General features: G+C 54.6%; 3 protein-coding genes across 4 annotated transcripts in view; 1 reads left to right on the top strand and 2 right to left on the bottom strand.

Moving 5' to 3' along the window:
• ITPKA (inositol-trisphosphate 3-kinase A) overlaps positions 1 to 7,729 on the top strand; it is an 8,436-nt gene extending 707 nt beyond the window's left edge. The window contains exons 2-7 of the mRNA XM_024732540.1: positions 5,570 to 5,666; positions 5,749 to 5,962; positions 6,103 to 6,307; positions 6,547 to 6,648; positions 6,947 to 7,018; positions 7,126 to 7,729. Of these exons, the coding sequence (XP_024588308.1) occupies positions 5,597 to 5,666; positions 5,749 to 5,962; positions 6,103 to 6,307; positions 6,547 to 6,648; positions 6,947 to 7,018; positions 7,126 to 7,329 (867 nt within the window). The 5' untranslated portion in view covers positions 5,570 to 5,596 and the 3' untranslated portion in view covers positions 7,330 to 7,729. The remainder of the gene's footprint in view (positions 1 to 5,569; positions 5,667 to 5,748; positions 5,963 to 6,102; positions 6,308 to 6,546; positions 6,649 to 6,946; positions 7,019 to 7,125) is intronic.
• A 399-nt stretch (positions 7,730 to 8,128) lies between these two features.
• LTK (leukocyte receptor tyrosine kinase) lies at positions 8,129 to 17,451 on the bottom strand. Its single transcript, XM_024732600.1, is given in 28 exon segments — positions 8,129 to 8,273; positions 8,275 to 8,376; positions 8,378 to 8,436; positions 8,538 to 8,557; positions 8,560 to 8,627; positions 8,703 to 8,834; positions 8,933 to 9,034; positions 9,137 to 9,229; positions 9,368 to 9,447; positions 9,494 to 9,635; positions 9,813 to 9,907; positions 10,044 to 10,156; positions 10,661 to 10,831; positions 11,085 to 11,162; positions 11,604 to 11,736; positions 11,739 to 11,770; positions 12,164 to 12,263; positions 12,418 to 12,443; positions 13,255 to 13,410; positions 13,487 to 13,507; positions 13,510 to 13,672; positions 13,908 to 14,002; positions 14,127 to 14,290; positions 14,899 to 14,962; positions 14,965 to 15,063; positions 15,161 to 15,206; positions 15,209 to 15,306; positions 17,421 to 17,451. Coding segments are annotated over 28 exon segments (2,628 nt in total).
• Positions 17,452 to 17,763: 312 nt separating this feature from the next.
• Positions 17,764 to 22,124, bottom strand: part of RPAP1 (RNA polymerase II associated protein 1) — a 16,586-nt gene continuing 12,225 nt past the window's right edge. The window contains exons 21-25 of one of the 2 annotated variants that reach the window (XM_024732539.1): positions 21,797 to 21,939; positions 20,453 to 21,209; positions 18,581 to 18,757; positions 18,385 to 18,444; positions 17,764 to 18,277 (exon numbers count right to left, since the gene is read on the bottom strand). In XM_024732539.1, the coding sequence (XP_024588307.1) occupies positions 18,128 to 18,277; positions 18,385 to 18,444; positions 18,581 to 18,757; positions 20,453 to 21,209; positions 21,797 to 21,939 (1,287 nt within the window). In that variant the 3' untranslated portion in view covers positions 17,764 to 18,127. The remainder of the gene's footprint in view (positions 18,278 to 18,384; positions 18,445 to 18,580; positions 18,758 to 20,452; positions 21,210 to 21,796; positions 21,940 to 22,124) is intronic. The other variant, XM_024732538.1, reaches the window with a different exon arrangement.

Raw genomic sequence — 22,124 nt, 5'->3', positions numbered from 1 at the left:
AGATGGTTGGAGGGATCGGAGGGGCTTAGCGTTGCCCCACGAACTCTCGGAGAGTGGGGTCAACGAGTCTCCCTCTCTGCCTCCCCCTCTCCCGCGCCGCGGCCCCACCCCCGCCGTTGCCACGGTTTCCCTCTCCTGAGTGGGAGTGGAGCCGCGCTCCAGGCTCTGCTCGCTAGCCGCCGCCGTCTGCTCCCGGCGCCCGCACCAGGCGTGGACGCAGGGAAGGGAGGGGCGCGGGACTGGGAGCTCTGGCAGGGGGCGGAACGCAGCCCTCCTCCGCTTTACTCCTCCTAATTCTGGCCCGGGAGAAGGTAAACTGAGGCGGAAAGGGTGGGACCAGCCTGCTGACCTCCGCCTCTGGTAGCCTGGATGTTCCGGCGCCAGGTTTGACCCTCGGATAACCCAGGCTAGGGTGCGGTGAAGTCATTCCCGGTGCCTGCCCCTCCCGCATGTGCCGCGCCCAGGATAGCCGTCTTGTCCCCCTGGTTTTAACCAAGGCCAAATACTTCACATAACTATCCGCGGTCAACGCGAAGGAGTTGCTCTAGATCCACGTTATGCAAGTGTCCCTGTAGTGGAGGGAGAGGCGAAGGGCTCCCCGCAGGCTCTGGTGGCTCGGGGCCTGCCCAGAAGGGCGGTGAGAGCGGCGGACGCGCGCCGGGGTTGCCGGGGCCTGCTGAACCTGGGCTCCCCCCGCGCTCGGATTGGACGAGGCGCGGGAGTCACTGTAATGACTTGCTGTGGCTCCGTGACTCAGTTACCCCGGAGACTTACATTACCCAGAGGGCGGCGTGGTTTGTAAGTGACACAAGAGGAAGAAGGGAAGAGTCTCATAGAGCAGGAACACACTCCGCCACCAGGTGTAGGGTGCGGGGAGTCCCTCTCTCCTCCCCCGGCGTAAGGGTACGCCTGATCCCCGATCATTCTTGGTGCAACCCTGGCGCCTGAAGGGAGGCGGGTGCCGCCCAGTGGTTTCTAAGGCGGTGATGTGGGGCAGTGAGAGGACTCCTCCCTCCCCACCTCCAAAAACCCGGAGCAGTAGCTGTGGGCCCACCGCTCCCCCGCTCAAATCTCTGACAGCTGAGAGGCGGGCGCTGGAGGAAGGGAGCCAGGAGGGAAGCCCCCAGCTTCGCTCTTCCTCCCAAAGGCGGAGTAGGTCCCGCGGCCCAGGACCGTGTACAACGTAGACAGGCCAGCCTGGGTCAAGACTCCGGGGACCAGTCGCAGCTCTGCCTGGGCGTCTTTGGCCGGCCTCTCCCACTCTGGGCCTCGCTGTCACCCGGGGCGGCAGGAGCTGGAGCAGATGGCCGTTGAGAGCCCTTCCAGCTCCGAGGCGGCGAGTCCCAGGCCTTCCCAACCCCCAGCACGCCGGGGCCTCCCCGAAGGCAAACAGCCGAGGCAGCGGCAGATAAGCCGGGGGCTGTTGACAGAGGCCGCCTGCGTCTGCGTGGAGGGCCCGGCTCGGACTTTGCCTCGCGGCCAGGCCGGGAGCGCCACAGTGCGCCCGCCCAGGCTGCCTTTAGGGCTTGCCCAGGTTGGAAGCAGAGCCCATCGGCTGGCTGACCGTGAAGGATGCACCTGGGAGAAGGGTGCTGAGGCAGTGCTCGGCAGCTCCCAGCTCACCAGCCCCTTACAACTCAGGCCTGGGTGGACAACGGGAAGAGAAGGGAGGCTCTGCCCAGCTTGTACATCCTTCACTTCTCTTCCTAGGAGCTACGCACAGTCTTCCCAGAGCCTGGAGCTGGGCTCCCCGCAAGGTAGTTGGGACTGGGCAGCCTGCCTCCCTGCTGGGTCCTTTCCTACGGTAGAGGGAAGAGTCATGGGCAAGGAAAACCATACAGTCCAGGAGAGGAGTTGGGGCCCTATCCCCAAGGGTGGCTGGCATGACTGTATTCTTAGGCCCTGTCTGCCTATTAAAACAATTTGGGGATGTTGCTCTAGCAGAAGAGAGGGTGTTTGACTCTTGTTCATTTGGTTCTCTTCTCTCAGTGCTCCAGGACGGGTAAGGAGACCTGGATTCGATCCTGTCCTGGACCCAGAATTCCCACACTTCACTTCTCACTAATTATAGAGCAGAATTTAGGTTAACAGCCTTCCTTTTTAAAAAGCAGATGCCCCTGGGAGGGTGAAGTCATGGGTCACTTATACCTTAGTGCAAATCATCTTATAAATTTAAACGGATTGTTCTCATCACCACTGCCACCAGGAGTGCTTATTTGATAGAGTATTGGGAACATGGTGAGGGGGTTGGGTGGTAGAGAGCTTTCGCCAGAGTCTGGACAGCTGGAGGTAGGGAGTAGAAGTCAGGAAGGATGGGGATGAATACCAAAGACAAGCAAAGGATCCGTTCTGGCAGAAGATACACTGAATATCTGGTGTGATATGAGAAGGAGGAGAGTCCTCAGGGCTTCCAAATAGAGCTCAGACAAAGGAGGGTCTGAGGCTACTATCCAGCTAAGCCCTGCCCAGAGAGAGATGCTCCCTGTCCACCTCCATGAGTGAGGAAGTATCGGAGGGTCCTCCTGTGATTTCATCAAAGACTCTTTCACATGGTCAGCTCTCCGGAGCTTTTTGTCCCAAGATGTCTGGGTAGCCTCTTGGCTGTGAGCGGCTTTCCCAGACTTCTGTGGCGGAATAGACTGTGCCAGAGGATGGAGTTTTAGCCCTCTTTTCAGCTAGATTTCACTCTGTAACATAATAAATCTGCTTTCTGATATTCATACAATAAAAGCCTTACCTGCTCAAAAATATATTCCCTGCTGTTGTTCGTGTGCCCAAATCCCCACCCACCCACCAAAGAATGATTCTCCCGGAACCTTTTTGGATACATGCATCTTTATATGCATTATGTTCCCTGGGGGAGGTAGCTCCCTAAGATGGAAGACGACAGAGTTCCATGATACTTGCGTCAACTCCTTCCATGTTTGACCATATGCATTACTGGCAGAAGAACTAAATCCTGTCACTACCAACCAACCTCAAGAGGTGGCTGAGAGGGCTGAGATGGCATTATGGGTGTGAAAGCCCTTTGTAACCCACATGGCTGGAACCAACCTTAGTCTTTGATGCTCTTGGCTGATACGATCCTCACAAAACTGTGGTGGGGAGAGTGGAGAGATGACCCCACGTTACCTCAGCTTGGGAGCAAGTCAGTGCTATGTTATCACACATTAATCAAGTGTCAGTAGCCCAGGACTGCAGGTACTAAATCCTCTTCTACCAGGCACAGCTTCCACCTTCCAGCCTCACTCACCGCTCCCACATGATCCCAGAAGAAAGGATGATGCCGTTCTCCCATCTCACCTAACCCAAGGCTGGTTCCTTCTTCTACTAGGGTGGCTGCAGAACTAGATGTACCCTCTGATGAAGTCCATTCTGGTCCCACTGTCCCCCAAATTCTGCCAGTAAGTCCCTAAAGCTGCCCGAAGCCCCACCATTAAACCCATCCCTTTGGATGAAGCAAAAGTGTCCAGCCAACAGAGAGGGGTCCCCAGACAGATCTCAGTGTTTCCTCAGTGATTAAAACATACCACCTTGTGGCTGCAAATTGCTTCATCTTGTACAAAACTCTTTCTCCTGCAGGGTCCCCTTTGACCCCTAAAGGAAGTCTGGGTGGTAGCATGGATTTCGGAACCTGCTGGGGCAATTGAAGCATGAGGAGGGGGTTGAACTGGAGCTTAAGGCAGAGACTGGGGGCTGGGAGCAGGGATGGAGGGGATGTTAACTCTCCGAACTTCGATTGCCTTCTGTAAAATGGCAATAATTACCACCTCATGCACTTGCTGTGCCTGTGCAGCAGCATAACGAATCTCAAACTGAGTGTGGGGGAAGAGGGTATAGGATGGTGCCACTCAGTACACACAGCACATACATCTTCCTGGAATTTTATTTGAGGATTCAGAGGTGGGAGAGTTTTATAATAAAACTTGGATTTATTATGCAGCATAATGCAGACCTTGTATGTATTTAAAGAGTGAAAAAGGGAGTTTTGAAAGAGATGTCATGCTTCTAGTGGGCTGCTTCTGGCTACACCCCCAGATCCCCAGGGATTGGACAAGTGATCACACCCTAGTGTGCCATGTAGGGACTTCAGTAGGAAAACAGGAGCAATGCTGTCTGATGGAGATGAGAAGTGCCTGGCATGCAGTAGGCGGTCAGTAAATGGTGGCTCGTGTTATGGCAACAGCTAGGTCCAGAGGAAACAGGCTCACACAGATGAGATTCTCCCTTGGGTTCACTCAGATAGAAAGTGACAGAGCCAGGACTGGAACCAACTCCGGACTCCCCATCCAGTGCTCTGTCGCTAACTTCCATCTCCTCCCCACGGAAAGGGGTTTTATGGTCATCAGCCTCCCCTGCTTAGGCCAGCATGCCAGTTCTCCCTCTCCCTGTTAGAACACCCTCTGGTCAGGGAAGCTGGATTCCTGGGTTCCACGCTTGTGGAGGCACACATGTGTAACTCCTCTAAAAGGCAGGCACCCTGGGAGGAGGCAGCAGACACAATGTTTGCATGAACAAACCTCTGCACTTCAGTGGGTAGACACAGGACTGATGAGTTTGGGGTGGGAAGAGGAAAGGTCCAGAGTATGAGATACTCTCAGGACTGGCTGAAGGCTAGACACAATGGTCAAGAGGCAAAAGGTACACCAAAATCTACATATCCCTCCCAATTTCATCTAAGATGACAGACCCTCAGCTCTGTATCCCATTTTCAAAGCCCAGGTTTCTGGGTCCAGATCAGGACTAAGGGTGCCCTGGGCCTTGTCAACTGGCTAGGAGTGAGACGGCATCCAGGGATAGCAAGAGGGCCTTGGGGAGCCCCAAGCCACTCTTTCTCCAGGCCCTACCAGGCTGGCCTCCCTGCCCTGGGCCTATGTAATGGTTTGTTTCCATGTTTGTCTTTCTTCTTAAATGAGAGGAACCAATGGTCCCAAGTAAATGAAACAATAATCCAGATTTGTCCAGCTACTGCTTCATGCCAAGGAATGGGGTGGGGGTGGGGGCATCTGTCACACTCAAGCCTCATTTACTACTCACAACAACCCAGCGAGAGTGGTTATTTCCCTATTTTACAGATGAAGAAACTGAGCTCAGGGGCTTCTCAGGCCGCAGAATATCCGGAGGCATTGGTAGAAATGCAAATTTTTGGTCCCACCCCAGACTGCTCAGAATTTCCCTGTGGTGGACCTGAAAATCTGCATTTTTTTAAACAAGAGTGACCATCATGTGATTCTCATGCTCACAAAAGTCCTAAAACCTTGACAGAGCAGTTTAGTAACCTGTCCACATGCAGCTTTGGAGCAGCAGAACTGGGGTGCAAACGTGAGCTTTCTGACACTGAGCCCAGGGCTCTTTTCAGCACACTGAAGAGCTGGATGTCTGTCAACTGCATGTGCTTGTCTCAGGGTCCGCCACACAGGCTCACAATAAACTTGCCCTGAGCGAATGAATGATTGACTCATCAGGCCCTAGCTGCTTATTGTAAGGTTGGGCTGGGCGAGACCGTGTTCCAGAGGAAGGAGGGCTTATGCAGACGCTAACTTACAGACCGGGACCGTGTCGCTTTCAGAAAAGCCACTGGCAGAAGATCCGGACCATGGTGAATCTGCCCGTCATGAGCCCTTTCAAGAAGCGCTACTCCTGGGTGCAGCTGGCAGGGCACACGGGTGAGCACGGAGCAGGCACGGGGGAGGTGGGTGGAGGCGGGGAGGAAGGGACTAGGCAGCACTAACTAGCGCCTGCCCGCAGGGAGTTTCAAGGCGGGCAGCAGCGGGATGATTCTGAAGCGTAGCTCAGAGCCCGAGCGCTACTGCCTGGCACGGCTCATGGCGGACGCGCTGCGCGGCTGCGTGCCCGCCTTCCACGGTGTGGTGGAGCGCGACGGCGAGAGCTACCTGCAGTTGCAGGACCTGCTCGACGGCTTCGATGGGCCCTGCGTACTTGACTGCAAGATGGGCGTCAGGTACGCGGGCCCTACCGGGCAGGTGGGAACCTGTAAAAGGCCCGGGGCGGGAACGAGCGCTCTACGCGTGCCCAAGGCCGTGCTTTACAGGGTCCGGGTGTGCGCCTGCTCAAGCCCCGCCGCTGTCTGCGCCTCCGTAGGACTTACCTGGAAGAGGAGCTGACCAAAGCCCGCGAGCGGCCCAAGCTGCGGAAGGACATGTACAAGAAGATGCTGGCCATAGACCCTGCGGCACCCACCGAGGAGGAGCACGCGCAGCGCGCGGTCACTAAGCCGCGCTACATGCAGTGGCGAGAAGGCATCAGCTCCAGTACCACGCTCGGCTTCCGCATCGAGGGCATTAAGGTGAGCCAGGCCCGCTTCGCCTTGCACCTCCCGGGCCCTTCCCCCGCCGCAGCCCCACTGTGCGGTGTCTGTCCTCCATGTTGACCTCCCACCCTGACAGTCCCCGGAAGAGGCAAGCCTCTGGCGGCCGTCTCGCTGTCCCTGGCATTCAACGTCCCGGGAGGTACCGCTGCTCTGGCCTGATCCTCTCCCCTCGGGCGGGCACGGGGCCCCTGACAATTTCTGCCCACCTCCTACAGAAAGCCGACGGCTCCTGCAGCACAGACTTCAAGACCACGCGAAGCCGGGAGCAGGTGATTCGCGTCTTCGAGGAGTTTGTGCAAGGGGATGCCGAAGTGCTGGTGAGCGCGGGATCCCAGAACCCTGAGGTGCTGGGGAGCCTGATACCTAGGGGTGTCCCCAGGTCAGGTCAATTTATGTAGCACCCTACCCTATGTGACCCCCATCATAGCATTTATCGCATTGTGTTGTAATTGCTTTACATTCCTTCCCTTCTGGGCTGCGCGCCACGTGGGGGCCTGTGCCTTCCTCACCACGGTATTTGCCAAGCCAAACATGCATCATGGCGCTCCTCATATTCGCAGAGGTTCAGCTGGTATTCAGTTAATTTGTTCTCCTCTCCTACTCTACCCTCTCCAGAGGAGGTATCTGAACCGCCTGCAGCAGATCCGGGACACACTGGAGGTCTCTGAGTTCTTTAGGAAGCACGAGGTAAGAGGGGTAGGCTCAGGTACCGGGTCTGTCTGTGGTCTGTGAGGGAATAGGGTGGAGGGCTTCTCCGGATTAGAGCCGTAGCCTGACGGTGTGGGACTCGGCAGGTGATCGGCAGCTCGCTCCTCTTCGTGCATGATCACTGCCACCGCGCTGGCGTATGGCTCATCGACTTCGGCAAGACCACGCCCCTCCCCGACGGCCAGACCCTGGACCACCGACGGCCCTGGGAGGAGGGCAACCGAGAGGACGGCTACTTGCTGGGGCTGGACAATCTCATTGGCATCCTGGCCAGCCTAGCTGAGAGATGAGGCTGGGCCCCTGTCCCCACTGACCGGAGGGTCTGACAGAAGGACATGCGCCTGCATCCCCGCCATGCATGCAGGCGAGAGACTGAAACCCCGCGGTGCGGGGCGGTTCATACGGTCCTATAGGGCCAGGTGCCGACCACTACAGGACACACTGCACGCGCAGGGCCTGGCCCCCATAAAAGCCCCAGTGTTCCCAGAGCTGATGACACTAATTTACCGGGCAAGGGAGGAGTAGAAGTGGGATGAGTGGCTTCTTCTTCAGCCCAGCTCTTCTGAGGGGGCCCCATACCTCTCCAGAGAAGCCAGATAATGAACTTTATTTCACAGGTACTAGATCTATTGGTCTGGCCTCCCACACTACAATGGACTCCCCTTCCCAATAAAACTCAAAGACACCAGCTTTGACTCAGGCCTCATCCCCTCCCTCCTCTGGTCCCTTCTTTCTCAGTTCCCTGGCATCCCTCACATCCACTCAGATCACTGGAGGATATGAGAAGAGCTCTTTTTTAGAGGTATCTGTAGTGTTGGGGGCTGCCCAGATGGAGGACGCTAGTGGGGTAAAGGCAATCTAGAGAAGACTTCCTGCAGGAGGCAATTTCAATTCCCCACCTACACCTGGGAGTTGGGGGAGTATCCTCTGGTCCCAAATATCAAAGGCTGGGAGTGGCCAGACTCTTGCCCAGGAGGCCTGAGACTGGTTTCCAGGATGGAGGGTCCATGGTGCCAGGCCAGCAGATATACAGGCCCAGACATACAGCACAGACTGTGGGAGACAGAGGCTACTTGGAACATAAGCCACCTAGAAGCCTGGGAAGGAGTACAGGGAGGAACTGCTACCCTCAGTGCCAGAGTCCTCACCCTCAGGGCCCTTTGGGACCCAGGAACCATAGGTGGGATTCCAAAGGTTCTGAGGTTGGAGACCCCTGGATTTGGAGGGCTTGAGGCCAGGGACCAAGGAGGTTCACTCCCCAGCTCTTCAATCTCCCCAAACTTGGTTCTTGGGTCTGTGGGCATCTTAGTTCCCCCAAAGATAGGCTCCCCAGCCCCTTCCTCCTCCAGGATGGGTCCCAGTTCCACTGGAAGGGGTGAATTCAGCACATCAGGGTTCTGTAATGGGAGGGTAGGGGAGCAGGGGGCCACAGTGTTGTTTTATGGCTTCCCTCCTGACCCCCAAGTCCAGGATGGTCGGGACAGGTCAGGGGGCACACCTGAGTGCGGTACTGAAGACCTCCAAGATGCTGGCAAAACTAGGGTGAAGTTCAAGCTCATGCTGCCAGCACTGGGTCATGAAATGGTACCTGGGGAGAGGCAGGAGTTCATGCCAACCCATGGCTGTAAAAGACCTCCCTCCTGAGCCAACACTCCATACTCACACAGGCCTTGGAGAACCCCTGAGAGGGTCCATCGATCCCCCTCAGATGACAAAGCCCAGCGCCTCCTGATCGGTGTGCCAAGAGTAGGGCACGTAGTCCAGTGAGATCTCCCAGAGCAGCACTCCAAAAGACCTGCATCACAAGTGGGAGGAACTAAGTGAGGCCCAGCAGGCACAGCTTCCCTTTCCCTCACCAGAGGTGGCCCAAGGCAGGGGAGGGCGTGTTATCACCAGGAGTCTGTCTTGGGTGTGAAGATGCCCTCCAGGAAGGCCTCCGGGGGCATCTACTTGACAGGCAGCAGAGCCTGGCTCCCCTTGCATTAATAACTGGCCCTACATGAGGGAGGAGAGGAGTGATGAATTGTTTAAATGGCCCAAAGGTGCTGGTAAACTCCCTTGGAGCGTCAGCCTTCTCCACATCCCCAGGTCCTACACCTGTAGATAGTGCTTGCCATCCCGAAGTCCCCAGTCTTGGCCATTTGGCTGGGTCTGGTGCAGCTCGGCAGGCAGTTCCTGGCAGCAGTGTCCCTGCAGAGTCAGGTAAAAAATTCACTGCCAGAACTGAGAAACTCCAGCCTTGATCTTTTCTTTAAAAGTTATGTGGAAGGGCTATTCCTTGGGGAAGGAGTTGGGCTCGGGGTCCCCAGAACCAGGATCACTTCCAACCTGTGGATGAAGTGGCAACCCTGGGCTATGTCCCAAGCCAGCTGGAGAAGGTCTTGCATGGCTAAAGGTGATGGCTGGCCCTGGGTCAGGCAGAAGGCGCATCAGACCATGCAGGTTTGGGGACACATGAACAGGGTCTTCAGAGGGGCCTGGCGGGCTGGGAGAAGGGTCTCATCAGCCGTGGCCACCTATGTCCCCTCCAGACATCAACTCCAGCAGAAATGGGCCAGGGGCAGCCTGGATGCTGAGCCCCACGCAGCGCAGTGTCCTGATGGCTGACCTTGTTGAGCCAGTGGTGCACATATCCCATCACCAGCAGGGAGAGAAACCATGCTCTAGGCTCCACAGACTGGAGTGAACCTCTGTGTCTCTAGAATTGCTACCTCTCAGCCCCAGGGTGAAGACAGGCTATTTGTGCAGGCAGTTCTTGGTGCCTTCCTCCCACCTTCCACGCCTGCCCCTGGCCCCAGGTGTGCCTGATGATAGTGTCTCCATGAGGAAATCCAGCTGGTCCTGTTGAGAGCAGAGTTCTGGCAGAGTCTCGGGAGGAAGAGGGCAGAGCTCCTGAGCGCCCTGGACACTTCAGGAAGGCAGGTTGACCCTAGCTCCAGCCACTGTTCTTTCCTCCCTGGACTCTTCTTTCCTACTGTCAGCTGGAGGCCCCACCCCCTCTCACCTTGATAGTCACCTGCAGGGGGCTGGGGTCCCCAGGAAGGCCAATCACCAGTCCCGCATAGACCTCTCCAAAGGCACCACGGCCCAGGGCTCTGCAGGAAGACAGGTTGGAAGTGAGTGGGTGACTGGGTTTGGGGAGGGTCCCCCTTGTCCCCCTGATTGCCCTCCATATGCCCAGCTGTCCCTCTCTGAGGGTCTGAGCTCTCCGCATCACGGCATGTCCCCAAGTACAAACTCTGCAAGGGTGACGGTGACTAGGCCAGAGACAGGGCAGAAGAGGGGGCAGGTGTGGGGTAAGGGGGTGGGGTGGGAGTCTGTGCTAAGGCTTCCCTTAGGTCCTTGCAGACATCCTGGGGCGGAGGCAACCCCTGCTCCAAAGGAATCATATCCTAAGGTCCCTACCATCCCAGAACTGGGGATGACAGCTGACTTTGGACAGGTTACTTTCCCTTTAGGAGCTTCTCTGACCTTCATCTTCTCTACACAAGGGGTTTAGACGAGACGTTCTCTGGGATCCATAATTTACCACAACAGGGAGCAGGATGGAGGGCGGGGATTCAGAGTGCACAGGTTCTCAGAAGGAGGGGGAGGACACAGCTGAGCAGGGTGATATTTACTGGGAAACCTCCGTAAGCCCTGGGGGCAGAGGTCAGGACTGGGCTGGGCCAAGCCCCACCTGGAAGTAGTAGGGGTTGGGGGTTGTCCTGATGGTGGAGGTGAGCTTGCTCAGCTGGAGCTCAGGGCCTGGCAGCCTCATCCACCACAGGCCCTGCCACTTCTTATGGTTCACTGAGGGTGAGAGGAAAAACGGCACACTCTCTACCTGGCCATCAGGCCCGCCCTGACTTGCCCCCTTCCCAGGACACCTCTCCAGATGCCCATTAAGATAAATGTTGTCCTTCTATTCTTAGAACCCCAGAGGAGTCCACCACAGCTCTGCTGCGAGTAGAGGTCTTGAAATCAGCCATGTCTGCCCCTGGGACCCCACAGAAGCCCATCAGTTCAGTGGAGAAATCAGCCATGCTTGCTGGATGCTCCATACCCAGAATCTGGACCCCACACACCATAGGGAGTCTCAGTGTCAAGATCAACATCACAGCCACCATCAGAATCAAAGGGTCTGAGAGGTGGGCAGGTCTAGAGAGAAAGACACATCTCCAGTGGGAAACGCCTCTCTGTCCCTCTACCCCAAGTTTTACCCATGCCTCAAGACTCAGCTCAATTGTTAACTTTTCCATGATGCTTTCCCCACTTATCCTAAATGAATGCAGCCTCTCCCTCCTGAGAACCCCTAAAATACTTTACACCTCCCATGCCAATTGTCACTATGATATATATCTAGCTATAAATGTAGATGTATATCTAGAGATAGTGATAGATATCTCCCTTCACACACTAGACCATTAGACGATGTGCTCCTTGAAGGCAGAGATGCACCTCCAATCCCCTGCGCAACACCCAACATGGTGCCTGGCACACAGCAGGCATCCTTCCCGTGCCCTACTACTCCCCCCAGCCCATGGTCCCAGGAGTCCAGACCTCGGACACAGGCAGGACATACCCATGCAGGTGATGTAATCTGCAGCCAGCTCCATGCCCTCTGGGCACATGCATCTGGCCAACTGGAGCTCTGCCTGCCATTGGCAGATTTTCAAAAGGCAATGACCGCGATTGAGGTATAACGATTGAGGTATAATCGAATCTCCACCTCTCCATGGCTCTCCATGACTATGAGTAAAAGAACTCATATTGTGGGGTGAGCATGGGGGGCATACCTACTTTTTCCAGCCTCATGGTTAATTTTAGCCCTGGACTTTGGAACAAGGAGCAGTGCCAGGCATCTAGGGTGGGTGGGAGATCTTGGGGGACTTCTGTCAAGCCCGTATGCTTCCTCTTCTGGGATCCTTGAGTTTGCAGGTAGTTGAAGAGAATTCATAGCAAGAGATATTTGACAAGCAGATCAGAATGCCCCATATTGGCATTACAACTGACAGCCCAGTTCCCAAGTATTCCTGTGCTGTGCAAGAACAGGTAGTTCACAGTGCAGAGTTGGTGGCTCAGATGGGAGGGATTGAGGAAAAGGGCTAGGCTAGCTGAGAGGTGGGGGATAGGAGCCAACACCTGGCAGAGGCTGCAGGTAGAGCTCTCTATTGGGGTGTATGAAGGATACCCCATCTTCCCCATCAGCCCAGAGGATGTCAGCCTCTGAGGCATCGCCCCCCTGGAAATTGAAAGAGAGGTTTTGGCTACAAAGTGGGGGATTAAGGGGCACACAGCTGCCTCACAGCTGGGAAGCTGGCTTATGAACAGTGGGGAAGCTGGGGTCTCCCGGTGGGAACCCCAGTGTGGCATTCTCTACACTCACGTTACAGTACAGGTGCTGCCAGCTTGCATGTGGGAGCTGAGGGGCCAGAGGAGTGGGAAAGGAGTAGTCAGCTGGAATCTGAAGGCCGGGTTCACGTCGGCTGGGATGGCTCCTTGTCTGTCTGAACCTCTCTAATCTCATGTCCTCACCTATCAAATGGAAGAGGCCCAACCCACATATTCCACTTCTGTGATAATGGAGATGATGCGTATGAAGTACTTATGAACAGTACAGCCCAGACAGACACAAAGGCTCTGTTTCTTTATAGCAGTGGTTTCCAAACTCTGGAGTGTATTAGAATCACCTAGAGGGGCTTTCAAAAAAAAAAAAAAAAAAGAAAGAAAGGAAAAAAAAAAGATTAGAATCACCTAGAGGACTGACTAAAACACAGGTAGTGGGACCCTCCACTAAAGTCTCTGATTCAGTAGGTTGAAGTGGGCTGAGAATTTGCATTTCTAACAACTTCTTAGGTGGTGCTGATGCTACTGGCTCAGGGACCACACTTTGAGAACTGCTGACTTAAACTATCCCTGCCTTTCTGCCTCCCTGCTCAGCCTGCTAACTCAGCCAGCTGTAAGTTCCTGGAACTGCTGCAGATCGAGGATGGGACTTGTGATGACAAAGGTCCTGGATGTAAAAGAAAATCGAGGGAGTCCTACCTGCACGTGTAACTTGCAACTTATCTGACCTCCTTTTCTAACAGCTGTTACTCTACCTACTCTGACCTGGAGCTAGCTCAACACCTTTCCTAACTCAACGATCTCCAGAGGGACTAGGTCTGTTCTAAGGCTCTAACCTCACTTCACCCTCGGGGCTGCCCAGGTGCCCTCCCCAAAAGTTCACTTACCCGGGTGGCCGCCGCCCTCTCCAGTGAAGCCGCCGGCTGAGGCCCAGCCAAGCGTAGCCCAGGCCTCCCTGCAGCCCTGGCCACCCTCCGCTCCCTTCCGCGGTGAGCGGCCGGCCGGCGGAGAGGGGACCCGCGACGTCCAGCCGTCTCCTCCACCTGCAGAGAGACCGCGGGATGGCCGGCCGCGGGGAGGGGAGCACGGCCTCCTCCCCGCCTCAGCCCGCGCCCTCACCCGCAGCCCCGCCTCTCCCGCGCTTCCCGGCGCCGCCGAGCGGTTCTGCAGTTTTTCGGGGGTGGCCTGAGTCCGGCCTCGGTCCTCCCGCCTCAGGTACGCCCGACCGCCTCCTCCGGCCGCCACCAGCAGCGGCTCCAGCTCGCGTGCGCGCAGATACGCGGCAGCGGCGTTCAGGGGCGCGCCCTCTAGCAGTCGAGCGACGACCCGGGCGCTGGGTGAGGGCCCCACCCCGGGGACTGGAGTAAACGAAGGGGCTCCCAGCCAGGCCCAAGGCTCTGGGGACGCCAAGGAGCTCGTGTGCGTGCGCGCCCGCGGGAAGGTTTGCGACCTCAACGCTAAGCGCTGGAGGCGGGAGCAGCCCGCGCCGAGGCAAGCAAGTACCCGAAAGACGGCGGTTGCAACCCCCATCCGCTCCGACTCCTGCCCAGCTCCGCGACCCCGGAACCCCTCCGATCCCCTCCGTCGCCGCGTGCTCCTCAGCGGCCGGAGACTCTCCGAGGCAGAACGAGCTGGCTCTCCTGGCTCCCCGGCGGGCGTCCGGGACCCTCCGCTCTCGGTGCTGAGGTCTTAACCCCAGGAGCGCCCTCTCCTTCCACCCAGTCCTCGCCCTGGGGCGCTTGAGCCGTCCCCCTCTCACTGGCTCCACTTACTCTCGGACAGGCGTCCTCTTCCTGCTGCCCTACGAGGATGTAAGGCAGCTCCCCGCGACCAAGGGGGAAAACGGCGGAGAGGAAGACTCCATGCGCCGGTGACAGGTGGTTCTTGGCACCTTTGCCGCCCGCGGCTCCATAGGCTGAGATCCTGCGGAAAGCAGGCGCTGAGTCCCCGGCCCTTGACCCTCGGCCCTCGGGCCGCCCGCCTAGGGCAGAGATTGCTGACAGAGGCAGCTTCAGAAGTTCTTATCTGAAGGACTTGGAGGACGTAGTCGATTTTGAAGGAATGGGGAGACTTAGGTATGCACACCATAAAATTAGATGTTACTTTTTTTTTTTTTTTTTTTTGCCGCGTCGCGCGGCTTGCGGGATCTTAGTTCCTCGATCTGGGATTGAACCCGGGCCCCCAGCAATGGAAGCACAGAGTCCTAACCACTGGACCGGCAGGAAATTCCCTAGATTTTACACTTATTTCGCGAGGCTTAATGGAGACGGAGGGAAGCTCAAGCCACCCTTGGTGGCTGGTTAGGGACACTCCACTTGGCAGAAACAGGCTCCTGGGTACGGCTAATTTGGTGGCGACTATTGCCACCTTTACCAGGGTTCCGCTGGAAGAAGGGACAAAGCCGCCCTGGCCGCTTGTCACTGCGGAATACTCCAAGACACAATGTGGTGCGTATGTAGCCTTGGTTCCCCTGACCACAGAACCTCAGATTCGCAGGTCACCAACCTCGTCTATTCCTGCTCCGCACTTACAGAGGCTGGCCGGTGCCCGGTGCCCACCACAATTGCACGCCTTTCAGAGGCTCAGCGGCCCCACTGTCACCACCACACTGCTGCCGGTGTAGTCCCGGCCACACTGTGTGGGCCCGCGTCAGCTGTTGGCCCTGCTGGTGGAGAACAGCCAACGCCCCTCTGGGCCTGGGAGCAGGGAGGGAGGAAAGGGTCAAGAGCACCTGCCCCAGCCTGAGGGTCTGCCGTGGTGAGTGGAGAAGGGAGGAAGGAGCTAGGAGCTCACCTGGGGGAATTAGGGGAGAGGCTGGCTCAAAGCAGCTAGGCGGTGTGTGGTGATGTCCAGGTCCCAGGGGCTTGGAACCGGCAGGGGCAAGGGTGAGGAGGGGGGAAAAGGGGTCTGGGATCCCAAGCTGGAGCAGAGAATGGCACCTGAAAGGTGACAGGGCAACAGCAGGGTTGGGAGAGGGCACAGAGGTTAACTGGGATGGGAGATGAAGAGAAGGCTGCCCTAGCCTCTCACAGCCACACCCCTACCCCCACCCAGTCACGGCACACCAGCTCCTGGAAGCCGCCGAAGGCAGGGCTGGGGGAGGGGGTGGAAAGGGTCGTGGTGCCTGCTTTTGTCTCTGCAAGCTTTTCCCCTGGAGAGCCCTTCCCAGTGGATGCCTAGAGCACCAAGCTGAACTCGGTCCTTCAGGTCCCCCGTCTTTTCTCGACTTACCTTGGTGGTTCTGCCCCCAGGCGGTGCTGAGGCTCTAGGGCCTGTCCCTCCTTCCCCAGCCGATACCTGGATCCTCAGATTCTGGCACCCCTGCAATTCTCTGCCTGCACTCCCCACACACTGACCCAGGAGCTTTGGCTGCAAGAGTTCGAGGCCTCTGCAGGAGCCACTTGGGACCCCTTCTGTCTCGACTGTGGTCCCCAAGCCTAGGAAGCTGCCTCTAACATGATGGTTCCCTGACTGCCAAAAGGCACTTACCCACAGCTCTGAGCCACAGCAGCAGCCGGCTGAGCGGACTGGCCCACTGCAGCCAGACTTGGAGAGTCAGACCTTGCGACTTCAGCCCAGACAGCCGCTTATAGGAGTGTCCAGTGGCGCACTGGAGACCGCTGGGTCCTAAAGCCGGCCTGGCCACTCCCACCTCAGACCCCAGGATGCAAAGGATCTCAGGGTTCACCTCGTACAATTCCGTTGCCTGCGTCAACTCTGTGCACAACTTCTTACTGTGATTTTGGTGATCTGATGTTAGAGGACCAGAGTGCTAGTATTAGCATCCCTAGTCAATTGGTTTTGGTGAAGAAATCACAACAGCTCTGAGACAGTTTCTCTACCACCTGCAAAACCATAGGAAGGGAAGTTTCTCTGTAAACCACAAAGCACCCGACAACTGAGGGGGCCACACAGCCGTCAGGTGGTTTTGTGTCTTCCTCATTCTTTTGCTCAAAATACCAATTTTAGTGGCTGAGGCCTGCTTAATATAAAACACTGAAAAAAAGAAGGTATAGTAGTTAGCTACTTGGTAAAGTCTCTGAGTGTAGAGTGCCAGGTGTAGACACAACAGTGATTTCTTTAAGTTTGGTACCCATGCCTTATTTAACTCTCACTATGAGGTCACAGAATTTACTTTGCAAGGTCCCTGTAAATCAATAGTTCCCCAAGCGCGGTTGGTTCTGGACAGCAGCAGTACCTGGGGACTTGTTAAATGCAAATTCTTGGGTTTCACCCTAGACCTACTGAATCAGAAACACTGGTGGTAGGGCCCGGTGATCTGTTTTAATTCACTGTCCAGGGGATTTTTTTTCACGTAAGTTTGAGAGCTATTGCTGTTTTGCAGATACCGGAGTTGCTGAGTGAAGCGTATCGTATGATTCTGTGTTCGGCAGCTCCGTTTATGGCGGGTGGTTTCTCTACCTACTGACAGCACACTGCACTCACCCTGACCTATAAACACAATGATGGCAAGTAATTCCTCACAGCAAATGACACTGTAAGAAAGCTTGGTGTTGGAATTCAGGCAAAAGAACCTAGAAACTACCAAATGAAAGAAAGAAACCAATGAATCAAGAGTTTATGCTTTGATCCACTCCTCCCCAGCCTTTGCCTATCACCAATAAAGTCCACAGTGGAAGGGGTGTTGTAGAACAGCACTATAGACAATGTTTTCACTCCACCTCCCCTCCCAGCCCCTGCCACAGTCCCACCATCAAATTCATACATTGAAATGGAATCCCCAAATTGAGGGTATTTGGAGGTGGGGCCTTTGGGAAGTAAGTCATGACGGTTCCACCTTCATGGGTGAAATGGGATTAGTGCCCGTATAAAAAGAGGCCCCAGAGAACTCCCTTGCCTCTTCTGCCATGGGAGAGCTGCCTATGAACCAGGAAGCAGGCCTTCACCAGATACCAAATCTGCCAGCACCTTGATCTTGGACTTCCCAGTCTCTAGAACTGTGAGAAATAAGTGTGTGTTGTTCAAAAGCCACCCAGCCTGTGGTATTCTGTGATAGCAGCCCAAACAGATTTAAGATAGACAGCTACTGCACCAGTCTGATTTCTGGCTTCTTCTTGTCTCATGATCGCAGTTGATGGAAATAGGGGACCATAAGGAGACAAGATGCTAACCTCATTTAGCACACCTACACTCCAAGTGGACTGATGAGAGTCCTTCTAGAAGCGCCCCCCATTCCCAAGAGCACCGCCCTGGCCTGGCTTCACTCCAGAACTGGGACCCACATTTTTGTTGTCCCAGATGTGGACTCAGTTTTCACCTCCCATTCATGATTCCTCCCCCATGTCTCTCACAGTGGCCCTGATTCCCCCAGAGATAACCCATTCCTCGATACCAATCCTGAACTAGTACATCTGAAATCAGTCCAAATCAAATTCCCAGAAGATAAAAAAATTCTTTATTTCAATGCTCAGCTCCAGTATTCATATACCCTGGCCTGAAGTGGGGAGAGGAAGAGGTGTAGTTAGTAGGTCTTGTCCCCAAGAAGGGGTATATAGCTAAGTCACCCCTCACTCCCAGCACAGACCCTCAGAAGCCCCAGATCCTGAGCTCCAGATATCAGGACATAAGGGTAGGCTCACCAATCTCCAAAAAAGCTCAAAGAGCTTGCTCCTAGGAAGGCAAGCCTTCTGCTCTATTGTTTCCTGCATACTCTTAGGACACAAAGCCCTTCTCTCTGGCCAGGTATCTGTTGGTGAACCCCAGGAGAATGTATCCATCTCTTCCTCTGCAGCAGCTATACTAGGTCTCTGAAACCCCATTTTGGAGCACCCCTGAGATCAGTTTCTGGAGGTACTGCTGACGCAGAGGGGGCAACTGGGGATACAGCTCAAAACCCTCTGGAAGGGCAGAATTAGGAAGCTTATAGTGGAGAAGGTGCTGCCGAAGACCCTGCAGAGAAGGAAGAAACTTTATGAAGTGGGTAGTGAGATCCTGTTGAGATCTCTGTTCCCCAAGACCCTCCATTCTCCCACCCTCCAAGATGTGCCCCGCCCTACCTCATCTGCCAGCAGCCAAGTTTTCTGCAACATGCTCCTGCGGGCAGCCTTTACCTCATCCTAGAGGCAGAAGAGGGAGTGGTGGCACCAGGCCACAGGCCTATCACTCGCCTGGCCTGGACCTCACCTCCTCCCCAGCTGGCTCAGTTCAACTGCAGGTTCCTTCCCTCCCTCTGGAGATGGGGACGTAACTTACCAAGCTCTTTGAGTCCTGGCAGAAGATGAAGCTGTTGACATGAGCCACGGCCACAGCATAGAGCACAGGGCACCAGTGTGATTGGAGCGCACCAGTAACCAGAGCCCGGAAGTAGAGCTGAAGGAGGGCCAGGTTGTCTTCAGGAGGCGCTGTGTAGCTCTCCAGGGACACAGGCAACTGTGACAGGAAAAATGAGACAAGCTGAGGGTCAGGGTGGAATGTGTATCACTGGACAACAGGGTGGATGGTTGATGGTCACATGAAACAAATCACGAGGGCAGAGATCCGGTCCTAGACAGACATCCATCCCTCTGTATCACAAGGATCAAGGTTAAAGACTAAAGAGCTCAAAAGCAGCGGAAACTGGGGAACTGAGAAGGAGCTGTGAATTTCTACTGCAACTACTACTTGATTAATCTACTTAAAACTTTCAAAATGTCATGTTCAGCTGCTCAATTCTATTAGCAAACCTTTCAAAAGTTAATGTTCTTTGGAATAGTAATTCTGTTTCTAAAAAAATTATTCTTAATTCTACGCAGAAATGATTAGGAGTTTATGTCCAATGGTGTTTATCACGGTGTTACTTAAAATAGCAAAAAGTCAGAACAACTTTCATGCCCACTAAGGGGTTCTGATAAAATAAACTGGGACGCACTTGCACGATGGATTATGATATAATAATAAAAACGCTGATTTCTTAGATTATTTAATGATGTGAGAAATGCTTACTACCTAACATTCAATGAAGAAAACATTATGCAGTGATCCTACTTTTATAAAAATATATATGCACAGGGACTTCCCTGGTGATCCAGTGGTTAGGACTTGCACTCCCAATTCAGTGGGCACGGGTTTGATCTCTGGTCAGGGAACTAAGATCCCACATGCTGCGAGGTGCAGCCAAAAAAAAAAAAGACTGAAAAAAGGTAAATCAAAATAATTACTACTGGGCAGTGGGATTATGGATAACTGTAAAGTTCTTTTTTTCCCTTAATCTGTTCTTTTTCTGGCCACACCATGCGGCATGTGGGATCTTAGTTCCCTGACCAGGGACTGAACCTGGGCCCTTGGCAGTGAGAGCATGGAGTCCTAACCACTGGACCCCCAGGGAATTCCCTGTAATGTTCTTTTTAATTCTTAAAACTATATTTTCTTTTTAGTTTTTTATACAAAATATACATTTATATCTTACATATGTATATTAAAATGTTTGTATTTCAAGCTTACCAAAATAAGTTATAATGAAAATAAAAAAACAAATCTTAAAAAAAATTAGTAACTCTTTACAGCTTACAAGTTTAACTCCTTAACCTGATATCTGAGGCCCTCTAAGACCTTATTAGCTTTGTTTCCAACAAGTTCCCAAGCTGGTATCTGTCATAGACTCCTTCCTCTTCCCATCCTGTCATATTCCTTCCTGCCTCTGAGCTTTTGCTTATGCTGTTCCACTAGGTACATTCTATCTTTCTCCTTAACAATCCAAATTCTACCCAATTTTCCATGTCCAGATCAATCCCCACTTCTTCAACAAAGGCTTCTCCTTGTGGGAAGCCCACTTTGATCTTTCCCTTCTCTGAATCCTGACTTAACACCTAGAATCTGAATACTGAGAACTATGTTGGTTTTAGTACATCTCTTATCTAGACTGTAGCACCTCATAAGCAAGGAGCCGTGCCTTTTTAATAATAACGAACACCTACTGTATGCCAGACACCACAGTAAACCCTTTTCATGTATTCTCTTAATCTCCTCAAAGCCTCCAAGAGGTAAGATAAGGAACCTGAGGTCCACCAAGGCTCCCTGCGGCTCAGGACTGCCTGCAAGGCCCAGGACAGGATGCCCATGGTGGGCCCTGCTGGGCTGAGAAAGTACCTGGGTCAGAGGCAGGCCCAGAGCTCGCAAGGCTCCCACGTGTTCCCCAAAGAGGGCAAGGCGCAAGGTGACGCTGAACCGACGCTGCAGGGGGAAGAGAACCAGGGCCCCAAAGAGGTGGTCCCCAAAAGACACAGCCTCAAAATGCTCCAGGAAGTTGGCATAGAGATCCGGGAAAGACGTCAGGCCAGGAAGTGGGCAATCCAGGTTGAGGTTTGGTAGGACTTCAGGCTGGCAGAGCCGGGCCAGGAGGGCTGCCACCAGACGTTGTATTGGGGTCTCCCGGAACAATTCACTGTCCACCAAGAACACACACATGAGCCGTGCCAGGCGGGCAGCAGGAGGCACAGCCCGGAGGGCCTGGGGGCGCCAGCTCTCCAGGACTAGCACCCACTGCAGGGCGCGCATGGCTGTGCCCACAGTGTCAGCAGAAGGAAGCCCCGAGGGGCTGTCTGAGGCCCGGTGGTAGAGTTGAATCAATGGCAGGAAAGGCCAGTCAGTGGGCAGCAGAGGCTCCTTAGCCACAGGGAGCAGCAGGGCTGGGACTCGCTGGAGCTCCCCTCGGTGCAAGGCTTGAGAGGCTAGCAGGCTGGCTCGGGCCAGTGAGCAGTGGGTCAGGTAGCAGCTGCGGATGCTGGGGAGGTCCTGGCAGGCCTGAGCTAGTAGAGTCCCTCGCCCACACCCAAGGTCCCCGCCGCTCCCTAAGGACAGCCGGTCAGAGAAGTCGGCTGCCTCCGGACCCCCTGATGCTCTTTCCCTGTAACAGAACCCAAAAGCCAAAAATGAGGGCTAGAACCCACAAGGCCATGCCAGCTCTCCAGGGTTTCCCAGAGGCTCCTAGGTCCAATCCCGCTCCTCCCTGTTCCCCTAATAACCTTCCATGTAGTGTGTATAGCAGTTAAGAGGATGGGCACTAGAGCCAGTTACCTAGGTGCAAGTTTACAGAACTTCTCTGTGCCTCAGTTTCCTCAGAGTAAAGTGGGGATAATAATGATAATAATACACTCTCATGGTACAGGTAAAACAATTAAAATAAAGACAAACGGTTAAAGGAGTACCGGACAAGGAGTAAGCACTGGGTAACACTTAGCTATTATAAGCGTACAGCTAGTTTAGAACCATTTTTCAGCCATACAGTCACAGAAGTCTCATAATAATACTCTAGCATATTATCCTCATCCTCACTTTACTAATGAGGAAATAGAAACTCAGACAGGTTAAGCGTAATCCATGGAAAAAGGAGAAAGAAACCCAGGTCTCCTGGCCCCAAATTCAGGGCTGCTCTGTCAACCACCACAGCAGCCTCTCAAAGGGCTCAGTTGATGCCACCAACCCTGGACTTACGGGAGGAACTCCAGCCGGAACACACAGCTCAGCAGTAGCTCATGGGCGAGGTGCTCGCTTCCGGGCAGCAGCCGGCTCAGCAGGGCCAAGGCCATGCCGTGATAGAGGGCAGCACTGGTGGCTGACACTGGCTGGAGTGTTGCCTGTGGACAGAAAAGGGGGGAAGGGGGAGGAGTAGGCAGAGGCGGTGAGGGGGGACAAAGCAAAGAGAAGTGAGGAAGAGAATATATGCTGATGGGCACAGGGCCTGGGCATGTCTGCAGGCAAGCAGAACTGCACAGCTTGCCAGAAGCAGCACAAGCTCCAGAGAAGCAGGAGGGGGATAATG

This window comes from Neophocaena asiaeorientalis, unplaced genomic scaffold (genome assembly GCF_003031525.2).
Source record: "Neophocaena asiaeorientalis asiaeorientalis breed wild unplaced genomic scaffold, Neophocaena_asiaeorientalis_V1.1 scaffold119, whole genome shotgun sequence".
NCBI lineage: Eukaryota > Metazoa > Chordata > Mammalia > Artiodactyla > Phocoenidae > Neophocaena > Neophocaena asiaeorientalis.
This window is presented reverse-complemented; position numbering and strand designations above follow the sequence as displayed.